The sequence below is a fragment of the Pan troglodytes genome, chromosome 12 (assembly GCF_028858775.2).
Source record: "Pan troglodytes isolate AG18354 chromosome 12, NHGRI_mPanTro3-v2.0_pri, whole genome shotgun sequence".
Classification (NCBI taxonomy): domain Eukaryota; kingdom Metazoa; phylum Chordata; class Mammalia; order Primates; family Hominidae; genus Pan; species Pan troglodytes.
The window spans coordinates 114,190,684-114,210,541 of record NC_072410.2 but is presented as its reverse complement, the minus strand read 5'-3'; the positions used below and the strand labels follow the sequence as shown (position 1 = coordinate 114,210,541).

General features: G+C 49.6%; 1 protein-coding gene and 1 long non-coding RNA gene across 7 annotated transcripts; one reads left to right on the top strand and one right to left on the bottom strand.

Annotated features, from left to right (window-relative positions):
- Positions 1-15,255, bottom strand: LOC107972292 (uncharacterized). 3 transcript variants are annotated; one of them, XR_010149199.1, is made up of 5 exons: positions 15,220-15,254; positions 9,070-9,355; positions 6,991-7,082; positions 6,363-6,633; positions 1-4,602 (listed from the first exon to the last, which is right to left on the bottom strand). It is a non-coding gene; the product is annotated as an uncharacterized LOC107972292 (long non-coding RNA). The 3 variants fall into 3 exon arrangements; XR_008546176.2 differs by lacking the exon at positions 9,070-9,355 and having other exon boundaries at positions 15,220-15,255; XR_008546175.2 differs by lacking the exons at positions 1-4,602; positions 15,220-15,254 and adding an exon at positions 11,292-11,600 and having other exon boundaries at positions 6,280-6,633.
- On the top strand, positions 12,229-17,839 carry ID2 (inhibitor of DNA binding 2). 4 transcript variants are annotated; one of them, XM_003308873.7, is made up of 5 exons: positions 12,229-13,700; positions 14,782-14,856; positions 15,247-15,906; positions 16,230-16,293; positions 17,072-17,839. In XM_003308873.7, the coding sequence occupies exons 3-4, from the start codon at positions 15,559-15,561 to the stop codon at positions 16,284-16,286; spliced, it is 405 nt and encodes a 134-aa protein (XP_003308921.2). In that variant the 5' UTR covers positions 12,229-13,700; positions 14,782-14,856; positions 15,247-15,558; the 3' UTR covers positions 16,287-16,293; positions 17,072-17,839. The 4 variants fall into 4 exon arrangements, with proteins under 4 accessions (XP_003308921.2, XP_063645392.1, XP_063645394.1 ...); XM_063789322.1 differs by having other exon boundaries at positions 12,239-12,622; XM_063789323.1 differs by having other exon boundaries at positions 12,503-12,618.
- The last annotated feature ends 2,019 nt before the right edge of the window (positions 17,840-19,858 follow it).

Sequence of the window (19,858 nt, the reverse complement as noted above, 5' to 3'; positions counted from 1 at the left end):
CTGGTCAAATTTATTACATGATAAATTAGTATATTGTTATATAATCATTTCAATATAGAGTGTATAACAGCATGCACATCTCTGTCCCCCAGCCCAAGAAACAGCACATTCAGCATGCACCACTGAAGCTCCTGGAGTAAACCTCCAGCCCTGGTCCTCGGCCCCCGCCTGGAGAAGTAACCATCTGGATTCAGCACTCCTGGCCCTCCGCACTGCTCCATACTTTCATACTCACGTTGGAAACAATGAGTAGTGTTGTGTTGTTTGCTTGAACACTCTGGATACACCAGCATCATATTGGACATATACTTCTGTGGCCAGGTGGTCTTCTCCCATCCTTATGTCTTTTATCTTCATCCATTTTGACGTGTGCAGCTCTAGTCCATTTATTTTTACTGCTCTCTAGAACTCCACTGTAGGGCACTCCCACATTATCCCCTCTCCCATAGATGGAAACTTAGATGTTTTCATAATTACAAACAAATGCCGCAGTCAACACGTGTGCACATTCATTCGCATGCCCATGGCTGGAACTGTGGGGTCAAGGATGGGCACATCTTCAGTTCTACTCAGAATGCCCCTTTGCATTCCAGTGTGGTGGGATTGATGCCCATGCCCCCTGGCAGTATTGGAGAATTCCCACTGCTCCACATCCTCACCAGATTACCAGATTTTCTGTTGTCAGACTTTTTAATTTTTGCCAATCTCATGGATGTGTTGCGCCATGGTAAACCAAGTCCTAACAAGGGCCAAGAGGCCTTATGCCAACACCATCTGGCTGCCACAATTCCACCCCCACACCACCCCACTGTACACCTTCCTACACTTATTTCCTATTCCCTTCCTGGACTCACCACGTTTCTGCCACCCTGGCCTCGATGTTCCGTGTATGTACCAGGCACTCATGCCTTGGAACTTTTACACTGGCTGTTCCCTCTTCCACAAATGCTGTTCCCCAGGTACAGTCATGTTCTCTCCTTGCTTTCTTCAAGTCTCTGTGCAAATGTCATCTTCTCAGTGCAACCTAGTGGGGCCACCTTATTCACAACTGTACCCAATCCTTGCTCCTGGCACTTCTCCTTTATCACCTACACCTTTATCACCTTCTAATAACCTATGTGATTCACTCACCAATTTTATTTCTTTGTCTCTTCCCATCAAAACGTAATATCCAGGTGGTGAGGGATTGTTGTTGATTTTGTTTCCTGGTATTTCCTAAGTTCTGAGGAGAGTGCTTGGCACATAATAGGCATTCAGTAAATACTTGCTGAACACATGGATGAATGAATGGAAGAATGGATGGAAGGATGGAAGGATGGAAGGATGGATGGATGAAGTGATCGATGGATGATGGGATGAATGGATGGATGGATGAAGGGACGAATGGATGGATGGATGGTTGGATGGAGCAATGGATGGATGGATGGATCAATGGATGGATGGATGAAAAGATGAATGGATGAATGGATGGAAAAATGGATGAAGGGATGAAGAGTAAATGGATGGATGGATGGAGGAATGGAGAGATGGATAAAGGGATGAATGGGTGAATGGATGGATAAAGGGATGGATGGAAGTAAATGGATGGATGGATAAATGAATGGATGGATGAAGGGGTGAATGAATGGTAGATGATGGATGAAGGGATGAGTTGATGAAGGAATGGATGGATGGATGGGTGGATGGATGGATGGATGGATGGACGGATGGATGAAGGGATGAATGGAAGGAAGGAAGGATGGATGGATGGATGGATGAAGGGATGAATGAGTGGATGGATGGATGGATGGACGGATGGATGAAGGGATGAATGGAAGGAAGGATGGATGGATGGATGGATGAAGGGATGGATGGATTGATGAAGGGACGGATGGCTGGATGGAGTGATGGATGAAGGGATGGATGGATGGATGGATGGCTTAAAGCTCACAGTCATTTGTGCTACTATTCACACTGGCTGCAATTTGTGAGCTTGGAAAACCAGTCCTTTTTTCCAGCCTGAGGTAAGATCTGATTCTTCACAAGGCTGTTTCACTACTGACATGTTTTCATCAGATACGTTTGCATGTTCATTAACTCATGTAAACATTATTAAAAGGACTATGTAAACAGCTTCCTACACGTTTCCTCTTGCTTTCATTCAGGTATAATTATATGAAAACACAATGTACCATATGTGCCAACGGGCCATTCCCTTTCTTGTGCTTCCAAACGACAATTCCCCTCTGCAAACACACTCAGATACCAGGTCTTTACATTTCTCCTTCTACTCCAAATCTAATCTGCCTTCTGAAGACAAAAATCTCAAAGCCCCTGCCCAATGATATGGCAGCCAACAATGTCCATTCTCACCCTAATATGGTCTAGGAACTCACTCTTACCTTTAAAAGTGCTTTGCAAATTGTAAAAGGGTATTCAAAAATGGTTACTTCCTCCTTCACTGTACCCTTGTCACAACTATTCAAATAGTCATAAACATTCAATGCTTCCAAACATGATGGTGGTTTCCAATCCTCTTCACCCTACCCAAGTTCAACATGTCACCCCTCCAGTAGTCACTATGTCCCCTCACACAGGAAACATCTCAGAAACAGGCTCGAGTGTCCTGACAGCTGCAGAGGAATAAGTATGCTGAAGGTCACTGAAAGCAACTGGCCAGCAGCCTCTAAATCAGTTTTATTTTCTTCCTGGCATACTATTCGTCTAGATCTTCCAGCCCCCTCCCTTGCAGTTAGGTGTGGCCATGTGACCGAGTTCTAACACAGTGGTTCTCAACCAGGACAATTTTGCCTCCCGGGGACATCTAGCAATGTCTGGAGAGGAGGCAACTGTGGTTGTCACAACTGGAGGAGAGAGGAGAGTTCTATGGGAATCTAGTGAGTCTCTGAGGCCAGAGAGCATCCTGCTGAACATTCCACAATGCACAAGACAGCTCCTCACAACAATAAACACCATTCACAGGCTTTGTGGCTTTGTTCTAACTCTGATTAGCCTTTGGCCAGCTCAAATGCCCATGGTGCCAAAACCCTACACTCACCCTGTACTAATAGTTGAGAAACCCAGTTCTAACCAATGGAATGTGAGCTAATGTGTTGGAGCCAATTCCTTGCCTGATCCATAAAAACCAGCCAAGTGCAGTTGTCCAAGCTCTTTCCTCTTCCTTAGTCTGGGTGGAGATGATCCCAGGCAACTTGGAAGCCACATGCCGAATACAATGGGGCCACAAAAATGGGAAGAGCTTACATCTGTCACTGCTTGAATGAGAGCTGTCTGCCCATCAGTAACACACATTTTACACTACGAAATAAACTAGCATGTTAGAGATCTGGGTTTGTTCAAGATACCAGCTGGCATTAGCTAACTCAGTCACAAATACTTTTGCTTGTTTTCTTGAACAGATTCTCCAATTTATGGAGCTCCATTTGAGCCAACATCGCCTGGGGGACATCTGGATTGGCCAGTCCTATTTCAAGTGGGAGAGGGACCTCCAGGGTACATTTCTCTGGAAATCAACTTATAACTGATATAACGAGCTGGTTTATGCAAAGACACAGGAGGGGTCTGTGGGCCCATTTAAGTCTCTGAGGAACTTTTGAAATTGGTCCTCTTTAGATAAGCTCGCTACAGTTCACCTCTGGCCATTCTAGTCCTATAGGACTTCAAATTTGAATCTCTATACTCTATGTGCTGCAAGTTTAGTCGAAGATATCTTCTCTTGCCCAGTTATCTTAACCAGTCAGAGCTTAGTAAAAATAAATGCAAGTTCCTATTTCTTTACAGATTTACTATATCTGTCAAAAGGCGTTTCTGCAATTGTAGTGATCGTTTACTGAGGAGGTTGCTAAATTTAGCAGATGAAATATAAGGAGATACTCATACTAAGAAAAATTATTCTATTCATTGTCCAGCCAAAACTTAAATTTAAATAGGTTTCCTGCATTTTATCTGGCAACCGTATTTACTGAGCACTTATATTTTTCCAGGTACTACGTCTGAGATACATTCGAATCCTCAAAATAACACTGAGCGGGGCGCCACTATCGTCTCCATTTTCAAATGGGGCAAGAGAATGCAAAAGGCTAAGTTCTCTCCCTGGGTCACAGCCCACCTGCCATTGGCAGTGCTGGGATCCCAAAGCAGCCAACACATGGGCTCTTCTCGCCTGGTCCAATGCTCAGAGGTGTGCCCGCAGGCAGGATCTGCTCAGGGAATGCTCCCTATTTCACCACCATTCCTTTAAAACCTACAGAAAGCATAGTCTTTTTTTCTAATGGGCAATCGTCAAAACACAGTGGCTGTAAGGGAACCTGAAGATGTGGTGAGGATGGTTAAGAATATCTTATTTAAAACTTTCATGTTTTGGAACTATTGTAAAATATCCATAGTAAATATTTCCTTTTTTAAAGCTTGCATTTCTCTCAGAGATGGGTAAATGGATGTGATCCAGTTTCAGCAAGTCTTAGGAGGCGACTCGGTGCAAACATCAGGAGCACAGACTTTGAGGTCAGATGGGCGTGGGCTTAGATTCTGGTTCCACCATCTCCTGGCCGTTCTGGCATGGGCAGGTTACCTGGGCATCCTTCACACTGGCAGTTTGCTGGCCTGCAAGATATGAAAGCAGCAGTCTCCGTCTGAGGGCTCTGTAAGGGCTTAGTGCAGAAGCAGGTGAGGGAGCGCTGCCCATCCTTTACACATGGGAACCTGGGGCTCATGGTGACTCACCCTAGGACACGCTGCAAACCAGGGGTGCAGGTGCTCCCAGAGACGAAAGAAACAAAGGACTGGGTGGGAACCAAGAGCTCAGGCTCAGGGAGGGACAGACTGGGGGAGCCCTCAGCCTCACCCCCCAGGCCCCAACATGCACCCCACCCCCGTAACGGCAGCAACCAAAGAACCTCATCCCACTTTATTGCGAGGATTGCCTGCTTCTGCATTTCTTTAGTGGCTCCTCCTGGAGAATTCAGGACTCATGACTTGAACTAGCAGGACTTGATGAACTGTAACTGCATCCACCCACTCCTGACTGCTTTCTCGGGATCAGAAATGGCCACACTGGGATTGTGTCACTGGGCAACACCATCCCAGGAGTTCCTGCACCTTAAATCAACAAGACAATGGGAGAAAAAGCCTGATCCTAACCTGGAAGCATGATCATCACTCCACACTCAAATTCTTTACATTGTTGTTGTTGTTGTTTTTTAATGTTGAAATCACTTTAAAATCTTGATAAAGAGAAGTGACACCTCTGGGATGTTTCTGTGACACTGTTTCTGCAGTGTCTGGAGGTACCAGATGCTCTCACTGCCTTTCCAGGAAACTGTGCGGCCCACAGGCAGTCACCTCTCACCAGTGAGGCTTCCTCGTGTCTCCAGGGCCCCTGAGCTGGTACCATTCATCATACTTGGTTTTGGTTCAAAACATACAGTCATCACACAGGGTTATAAATTCTATATCTTGGGGGATAGTTGGTAGGGGTTCTTATTGGTTAAAAGAAAGTCCTAAGAATATACTAGACATATATCAAATAAAACCTTTATTTCTTTTAAAATTAAGGCACTTTTAGGCGGGGTGCAGTGATGCCTGTAATCCCAGCACTTTGGGAGGCTGAGACAGGCAGATGACTTGAGCCCAGAAGTTCGAGACCAGCGGGTAATATGGTGAAAATCCATCTCTACAAAAAAATACAAAAATTAGCCAGATGCAGTGGCTCACATCTGTAATCCCAACACTTTGGGAGACCAAGGCAGGAGGACCACTTGAGCTCAGGAGTTTAAGAACAGCCAAGGCACCATGACGAAACCTCGCCTCTAAAAAAATACAAAAATTAGCCAGGTGCAGTGGCATGTGCCTATAGTCCCAGCTACTCGGGGGACTAAGGCAGCAGAATTGCTTGAGCCCAGGAGGTAGAGGTTGCAGTGAGCTATCGCACCACTGCACTCCAGCCTGGGTGACAGGAGTGAAACCCTGTCTCAAAAAGAAATAAATAGCTGGGTGCTGTGACACATGCCCATAGCCCCAGCTACTTGGGAGGCTGAAGTAGGAGGATTGCTTGAGCCCAAAAGGTTGAGGCTGCAGTGAACCATGATCATGCCACTGTACTCCAGCCTGGGCAACAGAGTGAGACCCTGTCTCAAAAAAAAAAAAAAAAAAAAAAAAGGCAGGTTTGTTGGGTGTAGGGATATGTTTATTTTATGCACTATAAATCATGTTGTTATAAAACTTTCAGGAAAAATACACAAATAAATTATCAATGATTACAACTATAATGAATGCACAAGATTATACCTAGAAACTCTGTACCCCCAATTTCTCTTTTGGAGGCCACTTTATGAAACAAATCACCCACAGAAGTATTGGCTTACGACAATGAGTTACTCTACAGTCCCACTGGCCAGGCTCCAGCAGGCAGCCTCACGATGTCTTGTGTGCATGGTCAGTTGGTGGCTGGGGCTGAGGTCATCTTACTGGGCTGGACATCCACGGAGTCCTCTTTTATTCCCAGCCAGGTGCTCAGCTGGGATGACTGAGGCTGGCCCCTTTTTTAGCCCTTTCCATGTGGCCTCTTCATGCCACCAGCTTAGACTTCCTCACTGCATGGTGATCTCAGAGATGTCTGCATTTGTTACATGGTGACTGTAAGAGAGAAGCCAAGAAACCAAAACCTTTTAGACTATAACCATCCCACTTCAACCAAACGCCACAGAAAAGACTGTGGCCCCAACTCTAACCCCATCAGCAAAGGGGAGTGAAGAGCTAGACGGCCCCCCTCAGTCTGCTGTCAGAAGACGCCACCCTGAACAACAGGATGGTGTCAGAGAAGGTGCAGTGGGGAGCAGACAGTCATCCCTGCAGGTCAGCAATAAGCATCAGCAGAGGCTACCTGGGAGCCTGAACACCCACCCACCCCATCCACCACCCAGGGGATAATCAGGCATTGCTCTCTCCCCACTGAGGTTGTCAAGGTTGAGTAAGAACTGCGACATTCATCACCTTCCAATGGTAAGATGCCTCCATCCCACAATGTCATTGGAGGCCACGTGAAGAGCACCTCCTCCCAAGCCAGGGTTGTGCAGCAAAGGCCACTATAATAGAAGATTTAAATAAGCTCCACATCATAACATTACCCCCAAAACGCCCAGGTTTCAAGAAAAAAGAAAAAAAAAATCATTCATCATTCCAAGAACCAGGAAAAGCTCAACTTGAACGAGAAAAGACAATCAACAGTTGCCAACACTGAGGTGACACAGATGTTGGAATAATCTGACAAGGACTCTGCAGGGGCCATCAGAAAAATCTTCTAATGAGCAATTATGAACAGGCAAAAAAAAGATGAAAAAATAGAAAACTCAGTAAAGAAGCAGAAGATGTAAAGAAGAATGAAAGGGAAATCTTAAAACTGAAAAATACAGTAACCAATGTAAAAACTCATTGAATGGACTCGAAAGCACAGTGGAGAGGGCAGAGGAAACCATCTGTGAACCTGAAGACAGAACAACAGAAATTGCCCAACTGAACAACAGAGAGAAAACAGATTTTTAAAAAATATATTAACATAGTCTCAGGGACCTCTGGGATTATAATAAAAGATCTAACATTAGTGTCATTGGAGTTCTGAAAAGAGAAGAGAAAAAGGGCAGGGCTGAAAAAGCATGTGAAGAAATAATGGTTGAAAATTTCCCAAGTTTGGCAAAAGAAGCTGTCTAGAGAACCTCAAACAGAATAAACCTAAAGAAAATCCATGCCTAGAGAGATCATAGGCAAACTTCCAAAAATGAAAGACAAATCAAAGAGAGAGAAACCACACCTTACTTACATTGGGGAAAAAGCAATTCAAATAACAGCAGATTTCATATGAGAAATCAGATTTTGTCATGAGAAACCTTGATAGAAGGAAGAAAGCACCACAGAATGTCAGGTGCTAAAAGGAAAAAACACTGTCAACCCCAAATTCTATATCCAGCAAAAATATCCTGCAGAACTGAAGGCAAGAACAAGACTTCAGATGCGGGAAAACTAAGGGAACATGTCACCAACACACCTACCCTAAAAGACTGTCCAAAAAATGCTCTTGAAACAGCAGGAATTAATGAAAGGGAGACTAATGGAATATCAGGAAGGAAAAAAGAACAAAGGAAAAAGAGAAAATGCGGGTAAGTGTAACAGATTTTCCTTCTCTTGAATTTCTAGAAATGAGTGTACCGTTGGTTTCTTAAAGCAGGCGTCCCCAAAACCCCAAGCAGTGGGCTGGTACCGGTCTGTGACCTGTTAGGAATCCCAGGCAGAGCAGGAGGTGAGCAGTGAATGAGCATTACTCCCTGAGCTCTGCCTCCTGTCAGATCAGCCACAGCGTTAGTTCTCATGGGAGCACAAACCCTACGGTGAACTGCACATGCCAGGGTTCTAGTCTGTGGGCTCCTTAGGAGAATCTAATGCCTGATGATCTGAAGTGGAACAGTTTCATCCCAAAACTATACCCCTAGTACCCACCACCCATCCCCCAGCCCCACTCCCTCAACCCTCTCCCAACCCCCCATTGGAAAAATGGACTTCCATGAAACCGGTTCCTGGTGCCAAAACGGTTGGGGACCGCTGCCTTAAAGGGTCCAAGTAGGCTCATTCTCACCCAGCAGTCTGCCTACTGCAGGGTTCATTTAAGAGGCCAATTATTTATCCAGGGCTCATTTAAGGGGCCAATTATTTATCTGAAGCTTCTCAAATTGTGGTCGCCGCACCACCGGCATCAGCATCTCCTCGCCATGCTTGCTTAAAATGCTATATCCTGGGCTGCTCACCAAACCTACTCAATCAGAATTTATACAGGTGGCCACAGAACTCTGGGTGTAAACGTGGGTTTCTTACATAGACTAAGGTTTGAAAAGTCCTAAGATGTTAGTTGACCTTTAGTTAACAAAGGGTCAGGCTCAGTCATTCAGTGTTAACTTGGAAGAAAAATGAGAACAAACTGTTTTCACAGATTCCTGGCTCTTGGCAATCCAGCTGTCCAGGAGTGGAATACATTTCAAGGTTAAAAGAGTAATCAATGCTCCACCTGGAGTCAAGGTTACACACCTTTGCACAATGGCAGGCTGTCCTAGGAAGTGTTGGCTGGAGTCTAGGCCACCACAGAGGAGTCTGTCATTCACGTGTGCCTGCGTTTCTTCCTCTCTGAAATGGGAGCAGCCTTTCCAAACTCTTGGGCTCAAGGTGAACAGCAAAAGAGGTGTGCCGTGCACAGGCGTGTAAAAGACTATTTTTTACCTAAAGTGAATGTTTACTCTCTCCTTAAAGAGGGCCTTCGTGTTGCTCTTTTTTCTTTGAAATGGAACGTCTGTCTCTCTATTCTTCACACAGAATCCTAGAAAGTCAGGCATGATGGTTAAAATTAAATGTATGCCTTAATTTACCCATCCTTTTCTGCGGAGTCCTGATGAAGGGCAGGCCTAGGACTAAACAGGAGAAGCCCTGATGTCAGCGGAGGCAGGAAGAGGCCAGTAAGAGCCCAGGACCCACCGCAGAGCTAACCAGGGCGATGTGCGCTCCACCAGCTAGAGCGCAAATCCTTCGCCCCGTGCCTAGGACTGCTCCTCCAGGTCCCCTCCGCCCGCGGTGTCTCCACGTTCCCTCCTGGAGACGCAGCCTTAGGTCCTGCCCCTCCCGCTGAACGGTTCGCGGTGACGCGCGGCTGGGGTCTTGCAGGACCCGCGCACGCACTCTAACTGGAAAGGAAAAGTCTGCAAACTGTCATTATTATGAGGAGAGGGCTGAATCTGGGAGTAAACGCCTTAAAGATGCGGCAAGGGGAAGAAGGAGTTCAAACTATTGAAAAATCTGTCCACCAGCCAACTCGCGCTGGCGCCACCTGGGTAACACCAGTGCCCGGGCGATCGGTTCGCCTGCCTCCTCGGCCGAGAAAGGGCTGTGCCCCAAAGCCCTTGTCCTGTGCCCAGGACAAGTGCGTCCCGGCCAGGCCCTAGCCCGTCCCAGGGACCGAGACAGGGCTCACAGAGCGGCTGCCCCAGCTGGGAGCGCACGTGGTGCGAGGCAGGCGGGTTCCTCCTCACTGAAGTCATGGACTTGGCTCGCTGCGGAGGGGCCGGCGCGCGAACGTGGCTTGAGCCAAAAAAGAAAAAGCGCACACAATGTGTTTCTTGTTAGGGACTGCAAGCCGGGGCCTCGGGTTTTGCTTTTGGTGCCGCATTATAATATTAAGATGCAGTTTGATTCCGGACAAGCCCGCCCTTGTCGCTGGCTGGGGCGGATTCCCACGGACGCTGGTGGGCGGGGGGGGTGGCCTGGGTGCTGCGCTGTGGCGCGGGGGTGCACAGCGGATGGAGGGGGGGATCCCTGCATGACCTAGGCTCCCTGCGGTGGCCGGACCCCAAGACTCGCGCCGCGGGGCGGCGCAGACAAGGCGACGCCAGCCCCGCTCCCGCCAGCTCGCGGGCGGCCCAAGATTGTTTTCCAAGACCTTATCTCTCACTCAAGTTAATTTTCTCTTTTAATGTGGTGATCGGAACAAAAGACACAGGAAAATCCTTTGTGAAAGCTAACGCAGCCACAAATCGGGGCACTTCACAGCATTTGTAACAAAATATTTGCAGTGCCCGTAGTTAAGTCGGCCCCTCCGCCAAACTTCCCAAACTTTGCTTTCTTTGAACCAAGCTGAAAAGTGATCTCCCTAAAAGGGGATCAGAAGATTGCAAGCAATTGGATTTAGCACGGAGTTCTACCTGGTGCTCTAGAGAGCTCTGGGCACACAGGATGGTGCGGGAATCCTGGAAGGAATTACAGCCTGAATGGTGGCAGGGCAGGGGAGGAGCCACTGTTAAGCCATGGTAGTCGCTGAAACGCTTTATTAATGCCATTTATTAGCTGTATGCGACAAGAAGTGTAAGAGGTTAGGCAGGTCTTCAAAAATATCCAAAAAGAGAAAAATAAACATTCCCTTGTTTGCTTTTTGTGGCTTTGCTCATTTTCTTCCCCTCGAGTGGCCCTTCATCTAAGGCTGTGTTTTAAACCCAAAATCGGTTATCTGGTTTCAGGGTAAGGGCTCCCTCTTGCCAAGGTATTAAATAAACAAGTACAGCAAAAACTTGAATCCTTATGTAATCCAAATGCCGTTTCCTCGAAAACCACAACAAATGCTGCTAAACCAGATAACAGGACCGGGAACATTCGGCCCCCCAACCCCCACCCCACAACACACAGCCTCCGCCCCCAGCTTTAGGGCCAACAGAGGACATTTATGTTCAGGAACTCCTCTCCAGGACAGATAAATAATTGCTACTAACACTCTCAACTGCAGATGAGCACCCTTGAGGGATCCGGATGCCATAAACTGTCCAGGAATGTTGGCATCTGGTTCTTAAAGCCAGGACCCCAGGAGGCGTCTGCGTCTGCAAGCTGACTTGGAAGTTTCTGGCCTCTTGATGTTCTCAGTCGAAAATGGTGCATTAGAAAGGGGATTGGTCTGGCCCGCGCTTTGTAGTGGTAATGAGGGCGCGAATCGCGCTAGGCTCTGCGCGCGCGAGGCTCCGCCGAGCAGGAGGACTGGGGCTGCACATCCTCCCGGCTCCCCCAGGGCGGAGAGGGGGACCGTTCTGGAAGAAAAAATTGTTTATGCGCAACCTCCGAGGGTTCCGAGGAGTTAGGCAGTAAGAAGGTGTGGAGGTTGGGAGGGCGGGGCGAGTCTTTCAATCTTTCAAAGGTATTTTTAGGAATCCAGGATCAAAGCCATTCGGCGAGAAACCGAAATAATCCAAAGGAGTAAACAAATCTCGCCATGTGCTAAGACAGTGACCTTCTCCCCATCCACCCTTCCCTCGCTCCAGCCCCACCCTGAACGCCTCGGTTGCAAAAACAAAATAAAGCAAAACCTTTTGCTTTGGCAACCTCTAAGCCACATTATGCCTCCTTTTGCAAAAGGAAGATTTCTTTCTTCTCCATCTCCCGGCTTTTTTCCTTCGTCCTCTCCTCCGCCCCTCACCCGCCCCCCCCCCCCCCCCGAGCCCTTTTCTTTTCTTCTCTGTCCTCTTTCCTTCCCCAAATCACTCGAAACTTAAGACGTGCAGCGGCTGCAGGTGCGCGCGGGCCGGCGGCCGGGCCTGGGCGAGCCTGGGACTGCCGGGCCTCGCAGGCATTGATCAGCTGGGCGCGCGCGCTGAGTGACGGCGCGGTTGCCATGGCAGCCGCCTGAGCGGCGCCGCGAGGACAAGGCTGCAGGGCGGCGTGAATGGGCGGCGTCACGCGCCTGGCGCCAGAGAGTCTGCTCCGGGGCTCCGGCTCCGGCCCCGCCGCGGCCTGGCCCGCGCGCCGCCGCCGCCGCCGCCGCCAATTCATCACCTGTCAGGGATCACTCGCGGGGTCACGGGCGGAATGGACACAGCTGTGAGAACAAAACCCGGGAAAGAAAGGCGAACGCTCCCCATTGCGCCAGATGTGCAGGGAGGACCTTGAGACGCGCCCCCCGCCCCCGCAGGCTCCTCCCGCCCCCCGGCGCATCACGCGGGGGTGGCAAAGGCGGCCTGGCCAGCGCGGAGCTCCCGGCCCGGAGCTGCTTCTGATTACCGCGAGGGGCCCGGACGCGAGAGCCGCCGCGGGGCCTGCCCTAGAGGCGGAGTGAGTGAGTCCTGGAGCCAGGCTGGGGGACCTTACGGGCCGGTCTGTCGCTGCCACGGGGTGGGGGCGTCCCGGTGGGGAGTCGAGGGGGACCGCACCAACACCCACCAGCGGAAGCCCTGCACACCTTCCCACCGCCCGCGGATCTAGCCCTCCCTCTAGCTGGGGCCGTTTGAACTTTGGAGGCCTCAAATGCAAACCCACCCAAGCCACCAATTGACAGATTTTGACTTGCTTTTAAACCCACTTCGAAAATGCTCCGACACGATTTTCCCCCACGAAAGCAATTTTTAAGGTGATTTCATATTGGGCGTGCTGAAACACACTAGTAACTTAGGCCTTGTTTAAATCATTAACTTATACAGCTTCGTAATCCCCTTTAAATGATCTTTAAATGAATGTAAAACTGGGTAGTGTGCCAATAGAATCGAATTCAGCACAGCCAGGCAGACTGGACTCTGACATGGCAGCTAAAGAAAGAAACACCAGAAAACTTTCACCATATTTAGCCATTTTACTACATCAGGGTACAAAAATGATCATGGGAGAAGGCACTGCCTTAATCAACTTTGCAAAGTGTAAAGTGAAACCGCACAATGCTCATTACCGCCCAGCCCAGAGCCTGGCTGTGGGGATAATGAGGCTGGCACGGATGTTAACATACGGTGTCCTTGGAAAAAGCTAGGAATGCGTCAGTATCGAAGAGCTGCAATGTCCAAGAATCATAAGTAATAATTTGAGAATCCCAAAGATGTTTGTTTACATTGGCTATTATTGTAAAATAGTCAAAGTATAACATCATGAACCAAAATAGTGTCAAAACAAAATCTGTTCCACTGTGGCACGTATGTGACAGAAACACATGCACACAAAGTACATCAAAAGGCTCGAACTGTGGGAGGACTCGGATAGTAAATCACTTCCAGACTTAATATCAGAAGAGATACGGTGCGTCCAACGCTGTCAGGGACAGAGTCGCAGGCAGCATTGCCTGGCCTTGGGAAGGCCCTCCGCAAACTTCTGGCTGGACAGGAAACAGTTTACCTCCTTCCTCCAAACTGAGGGGGCTGAATTTCAGGAAGGTGAGCTCCACCTCAGTGCCACCCACTCTGCCTCCCTGGAGAGGCGTCATGGGGCGCATAGCTGTCACGTGACGGTCAGAGACTGCTGGCCCCACCAGCTGAGAAATTAATCATTAATTGAAGGAAAAAACACTGTTTCCCCATTATCGAGCTTTTCTTTCAGCCTCTAGGCCTGCCCCTTCCGCTTTCTGAAATGCAAAGGAGGTAGAGATTGAGGCAGAAAGTAAATAAGATTTGAATATTGCCTTTCCTGGAGTTTTCTAGTTCATTGTTTTCTGGAGCAAATATTTTCAAAAACAAGAAACTGACAGACTGGTCAAAACAGAATTCTAGATAAGCTACAATTATGTGAAAATTAAGGTATTTGAGTAAATAGCTGCAAACTTTTTAAAACTTAGACTGAAAGAACGAGTTCTTAAAGATTTTCAGCCAAAAAAAAAAAAAACCTTGAACCCGTATTCAGTACTGTGCTGAAAAGATTCCAAACCTCATATATGACAATATTTTTTTTTTCCTTAGTGTGAAGATGTCTATCAATGGCTAGGGCCACCTATCTGTCACAAAGCTTTGGAACTCCTCTAGGTGTTGGAATGTAACATCAGAAATCACAATTAGTGCATAATTAATCACATTACTTTGCCACCTACACGGAAGGGCACAGACCGGCAGCCTTTCAAGGGCAGTGTATGTAAATGTAGTTTCAATATGCAAATTCTCCTAATTATTTCCGATTAATACGATCATTATAATAGCCCTGCCTCCTTCTTGAAAAGGAACCCTGAAAGCGCCCTGCCTGTGAGAGCTCCTTAGCGACCGGTGAGGTTGGGCATGGTTTCCAATAAGTACTCATTTTCTTGAGTTTACAGTAATGTCTCCCGCGCTGCTCCGGGTTGCAAAAGCCCACACTAAGCCTGTCGTCGAATGCGTGCGTGGGTGGTTTGTTTGTGTTAACATAACTTTTCCTTATCTGAAGAGACGAACTCTACAAACGTGACTCTTCAGTGACAACCTAATTTGCGTTTTCACTTTCTTCTGAAATGCTTTCTATCTTTCCTCACGCTCTCCCTCCGATGGGTTGCAGTGAACTGTGGCTTCCCCCCTGCGGTGCTGAACTCGCCCGTGTAGCTGTGATTTTAGAGCTGCGGACAGCTCCAAGGTGTGTAGGGCTTGGTCTGGGAACACCCCCAGGGCAAGGGTCCCGCCGCGCGCTTGGAATTAGAATTAAGAATGCATATTTAGGCGCCCAGGGTCTGCCCCCTTCTCCCTCCTCCTTCCCCTCCCCCTTCCCCTCCCCCATCTTCCCTTCTCTCTCTCTCCTCCCTCCTCCTCTCCCTCCTCCCGCCTCCCTCCTCCCCGCCCGCCGCTCCCCGCCCGCCGCTCCCCGCTCCCCGCCCGCCGCTCCCCGCTCCCCGCCCCCCGCCCGCCGCTCCCCGCTCCCCGCCCGCCGCTCCCCGCTCCCCGCTCCCCGCTCCCCGCTCCCCGCTCCCCGCTCCCCGCTCCCCGCCAGCCCCGCACTTACTGTACTGTACTCTATTTACCACCCCAGCTGGGCTCGCGCCCCGCCCACCCCGCGGGGATTGGCTGCGAACGCGGAAGAACCAAGCCCACGCCCCGCGCCCGCGCCCACCAATGGAAGCGCCCGCTCGTCTTGATAGACGTGCCACCTTCCGCCAATGGGGACGAAGGGAAGCTCGAGCGTGTGGCCCCGGCGAGTGCGGATAAAAGCCGCCCCGCCGGGCTCGGGCTTCATTCTGAGCCGAGTCCGGTGCCAAGCGCAGCTAGCTCAGCAGGCGGCAGCGGCGGCCTGAGCTTCAGGGCAGCCAGCTCCCTCCCGGTCTCGTCTTCCCTCGCGGTCAGCATGAAAGCCTTCAGTCCCGTGAGGTCCGTTAGGAAAAACAGCCTGTCGGACCACAGCCTGGGCATCTCCCGGAGCAAAACCCCGGTGGACGACCCGATGAGCCTGCTATACAACATGAACGACTGCTACTCCAAGCTCAAGGAGCTGGTGCCCAGCATCCCCCAGAACAAGAAGGTGAGCAAGATGGAAATCCTGCAGCACGTCATCGACTACATCTTGGACCTGCAGATCGCCCTGGACTCGCATCCCACTATTGTCAGCCTGCATCACCAGAGACCCGGGCAGAACCAGGCGTCCAGGACGCCGCTGACCACCCTCAACACGGATATCAGCATCCTGTCCTTGCAGGTAAGACCTCCTCCGGGGTCCCCGCCCCGCCGCCGCACACTCCCGCGGTCGTCTGGGCTGTCACTAGGAGATCCGTAGCCCAGATGGTGACTTTCGCATGAGCTATTTAACTTTATTTTCTTCAGAATCTGCTGTAGATTGAGCTGTGCGTGAAATTGCTAGTAAGTTCTGACATGTTAATGCGTCTGTCTTTAAATCTGAATTGTTACCATAAACGTGTTTAACGGAACTTGCTGGTCTGTGGACTACTTCAAAAAAAAAAAAAAAACCCTTTCTACTTAACATTGTCTTAACCTCGTACTCTTTATCCTCTTTCTTTCCAGGCTTCTGAATTCCCTTCTGAGTTAATGTCAAATGACAGCAAAGCACTGTGTGGCTGAATAAGCGGTGAGTGTTTGCTTGTGCCACCCGTGGGTAAACTGCCCCTCGGTGTGTGTGCGCGCGCGCGCATGTGTTTTTGCTTGTGTATCTATAAAATGTCTGATTTGGTAAATGCATGCTTACTTCGCGGTGTTACCCGTACTACATTGTCTCACTAGACATGAAGGAGCTTGTTGCTTTGGGTGCTCGAGATCACAGAACATTTTCCTTTAAAAGGAAATGATGCCAATAACTTACTACGAAGGCGGCCGAGGAACGTGTGTATTGGCTTTGTAGCAAATGTAATGCCCTGGCTCTTCCTACGAGTCCTCTGGTACTATGAGGTACTAACCTCCACTGTAATTAATCTTATCGCCACAAATTCCATAGTGATCCTCCTTCCCTAAAACTATAGTCCTCTGGGATTCTCTGGGCTAGTTGAGGATTGCTACCCTGTGCCTTCAACCCTGTGATGTGGGATCCCAGACTTCCCTATCTGTTAACTAAAGGGCTGTTTTCAATCAAATAATTGTTACAAGAAGCAGACTGGCGCCTGTAGCACTGCTGTTGGAGATCCAAATAGGAGATTGGGTTGGGAAGTTTTTCCCTTGAGTCTCAGCTATTTTAATGTTTAATTTGCGCTGTCGAGGCGAGTGTGTGTGTTGCATCTGGACGCCAGGGTTTGCCCAATCTTTGAGTGTTTGGTTAAATGTTCAAACTGTGGCTTCCTCCCGGCGCCAGTCGCCCGCCTCTGCCCTTAGGTTACATTCTCTTAAACATGCCTTTCTCCCCCACTCTTCTGCAGGTGTTCATGATTTCTTTTATTCTTTGCACAACAACAACAACAACAAATTCACGGAATCTTTTAAGTGCTGAACTTATTTTTCAACCATTTCACAAGGAGGACAAGTTGAATGGACCTTTTTAAAAAGAAAAAAAAAATGGAAGGAAAACTAAGAATGATCATCTTCCCAGGGTGTTCTCTTACTTGGACTGTGATATTCGTTATTTATGAAAAAGACTTTTAAATGCCCTTTCTGCAGTTGGAAGGTTTTCTTTATATACTATTCCCACCATGGGGAGCGAAAACGTTAAAATCACAAGGAATTGCCCAATCTAAGCAGACTTTGCCTTTTTTCAAAGGTGGAGCGTGAATACCAGAAGGATCCAGTATTCAGTCACTTAAATGAAGTCTTTTGGTCAGAAATTACCTTTTTGACACAAGCCTACTGAATGCTGTGTATATATTTATATATAAATATATCTATTTGAGTGAAACCTTGTGAACTCTTTAATTAGAGTTTTCTTGTATAGTGGCAGAGATGTCTATTTCTGCATTCAAAAGTGTAATGATGTACTTATTCATGCTAAACTTTTTATAAAAGTTTAGTTGTAAATTAACCCTTTTATACAAAATAAATCAAGTGTGTTTATTGAATGGTGATTGCCTGCTTTATTTCAGAGGACCAGTGCTTTGATTTTTATTATGCTATGTTATAACTGAACCCAAATAAATACAAGTTCAAATTTATGTAGACTGTATAAGATTATAATAAAACATGTCTGAAGTCAATACCTGAATTCCGAGTGGTTTTTAAGATCTCTGGCATTCACTAGCTCTTTTCTCTCTGTCTCCCCCTCTCGGCCCCCCCCCCCCCCCCCACACACACATATTGTTTTCTTTATCCCCTTCTCCATCCCCCCACCAGCAGCACCCCTGAAGCCTTTACTTGTGTACAGAGAATCTTATCAGATGTGTGGTAAGGCAGAGGGCTGAGTTGACAGGGACTGGGGAGGCTTTGAGCACAGAAGTGCCTCTGAGTCCTTAAGAGAAAGCTTGGTTCTGTGCCTCAGGGCTGAGTTTAAAGCCAAGAATGAGTTGAGTCTGGGAGTGTGGAAGCACTACCTGTCTGAGTGGGCGTTAAGACGCTTCTCTGGAGTAAATGAAAGTTAATCAGGAGAAGAAAAGAGGCTGTACAGAATTCAGAACATGATTTCAGGTTTAAGGGAAGGCAGAAACACCCGAGGGTTACTGTTTGCCCAGGGAACTAAGCTGTCACCTGGCCCCGGGCTCCTGATGCCTCCTTGGCTTCGCCTGCGTCCACACCTGTAGCCCCCCCCCCACACCACCCACCTCCAGGCCTCCGGAGACGGGGCTGGGCCGGGCGCATTTTCCCGGACTTTTCAATCGCCCTCAGCCTTGACGGCCGCCCTGGACTGGAAGGAAGAGGCAGCGGGCAGAAGCCTTTCCAAGCCAAAGACCGCGGGTGGCCACGTGCTCAAGACTGGTCTGCGTTTTCGGTCCCGGGGCGCGAGGTGGGCTGGGAGGCTCTAGAAGGCGGGTCCCAGGTGGACGCGAACCGGGGGAGGAAGGGATCCGGGCGGGGCAGCAGCTCACCTGGGGCGGAACAGGTGTTCGGGCGGCGCCACCGAGGAGTCCGCGCGTCTCCCCGCCCTGACCCCCGATCGCTCCCCGCGGGCGCTGGCGCTGGAGGAGGGCGGGGGCCGTGGAGCCGCGGCCGCCCGGATCGCCCTGCGGACCCGCGCCGGGGACTGGGCTCTGCCGGGGCCAGCGCGGGGCGGTCGTGTGGTTGATCATCATACCCGGAGGAAGCCCTGAGGGCCGTAGGGGCGTCTTCCCCGTCGCAGGCTACCCGCGGACCTGGCCCCCAGGTCCCCGCCACCTGTCGCCAGCCGCGGCCCCGGCCGACCTCTGCGCGGCGGGGAGGGAAGCGCGCTCTGGTCCCAACCCGACCCCCGTCTCGCCTCCGGGAGAGGCGCAGACGCCGGCCGCACGCTCGCCCCCCAGCCACGGGGACCCGCGCGTAGTCCGCTCGGACAGCCCTGGGGAGCGTCCCCGGACGGAAGCAGTGCGGGCGGGACTGTGGGGCGGCCCGGGCCCTTTCGAGCCCCTGCCGGGCACCGCTGGCGACGTTGGCCCCGGGACCCCTGGAGCCGCAGCCGAGGCGCAGCGGCCCCTCTCGGAGGCGACTTCCCGCGGCGCCAGCCGCGCTGCCCGACTCCGGCCGTGGAGCCCGGGCGCCACCTGCTGGCCTACACGAGGACGGCGGCTCTCGCGCGGGGCCTAGTGGGCCTGGGGCCCGGGCACTGGGAACCCGAGGAGCAATCCGTGGGGTGGAGGAGGTCCCGGGAGAAAACGCCAGGGAGTGCGGCCTTTCCAAATGAGTGCTGCTCCAGCATGTGTACAGCCGTTTCCACGTGTGGATCTCATGTAATCTTTGCTACTGCATAGCATAGACAGGATCCCCTTTTGCAAATTAGTAGTTGCTGCCAACCTCTATGCTAGGTGCTGTCCCAGAGATTTTTAAAAAGATCAGACAGGATCCTAGTCTCAAAGAGACTATGCTTGGATTGTGGGGATAAATGAATTGTGAAGTCACATGAAAGCCAGAATGCTTTCCCTTCTCTTTCCTGGACGTTTTGTTAAATTTTGTTTTAATTTTTCTGAACTGCTTAATAACTATTAAGCAAGAACGCCAGTGTTAGTTAAAGCAGTGGGAGGTGGGAGTCGGCCTCCTTTTCTTATTCCAAATCCTAATGAGAATCGATCACATTTCTTCCATTTAGTAGG

Coding starts and splice junctions, on each gene's coding strand:
- ID2 (XM_003308873.7), top strand. CDS start 15,559: ATGAAAGCCTTCAGTCCCGTGAGGTCCGTTAGGAAAAACAGCCTGTCG. Junction 15,907..16,229: donor TCAGCATCCTGTCCTTGCAG/GTAAGACCTCCT, acceptor CTTTCTTTCCAG/GCTTCTGAATTCCCTTCTGA.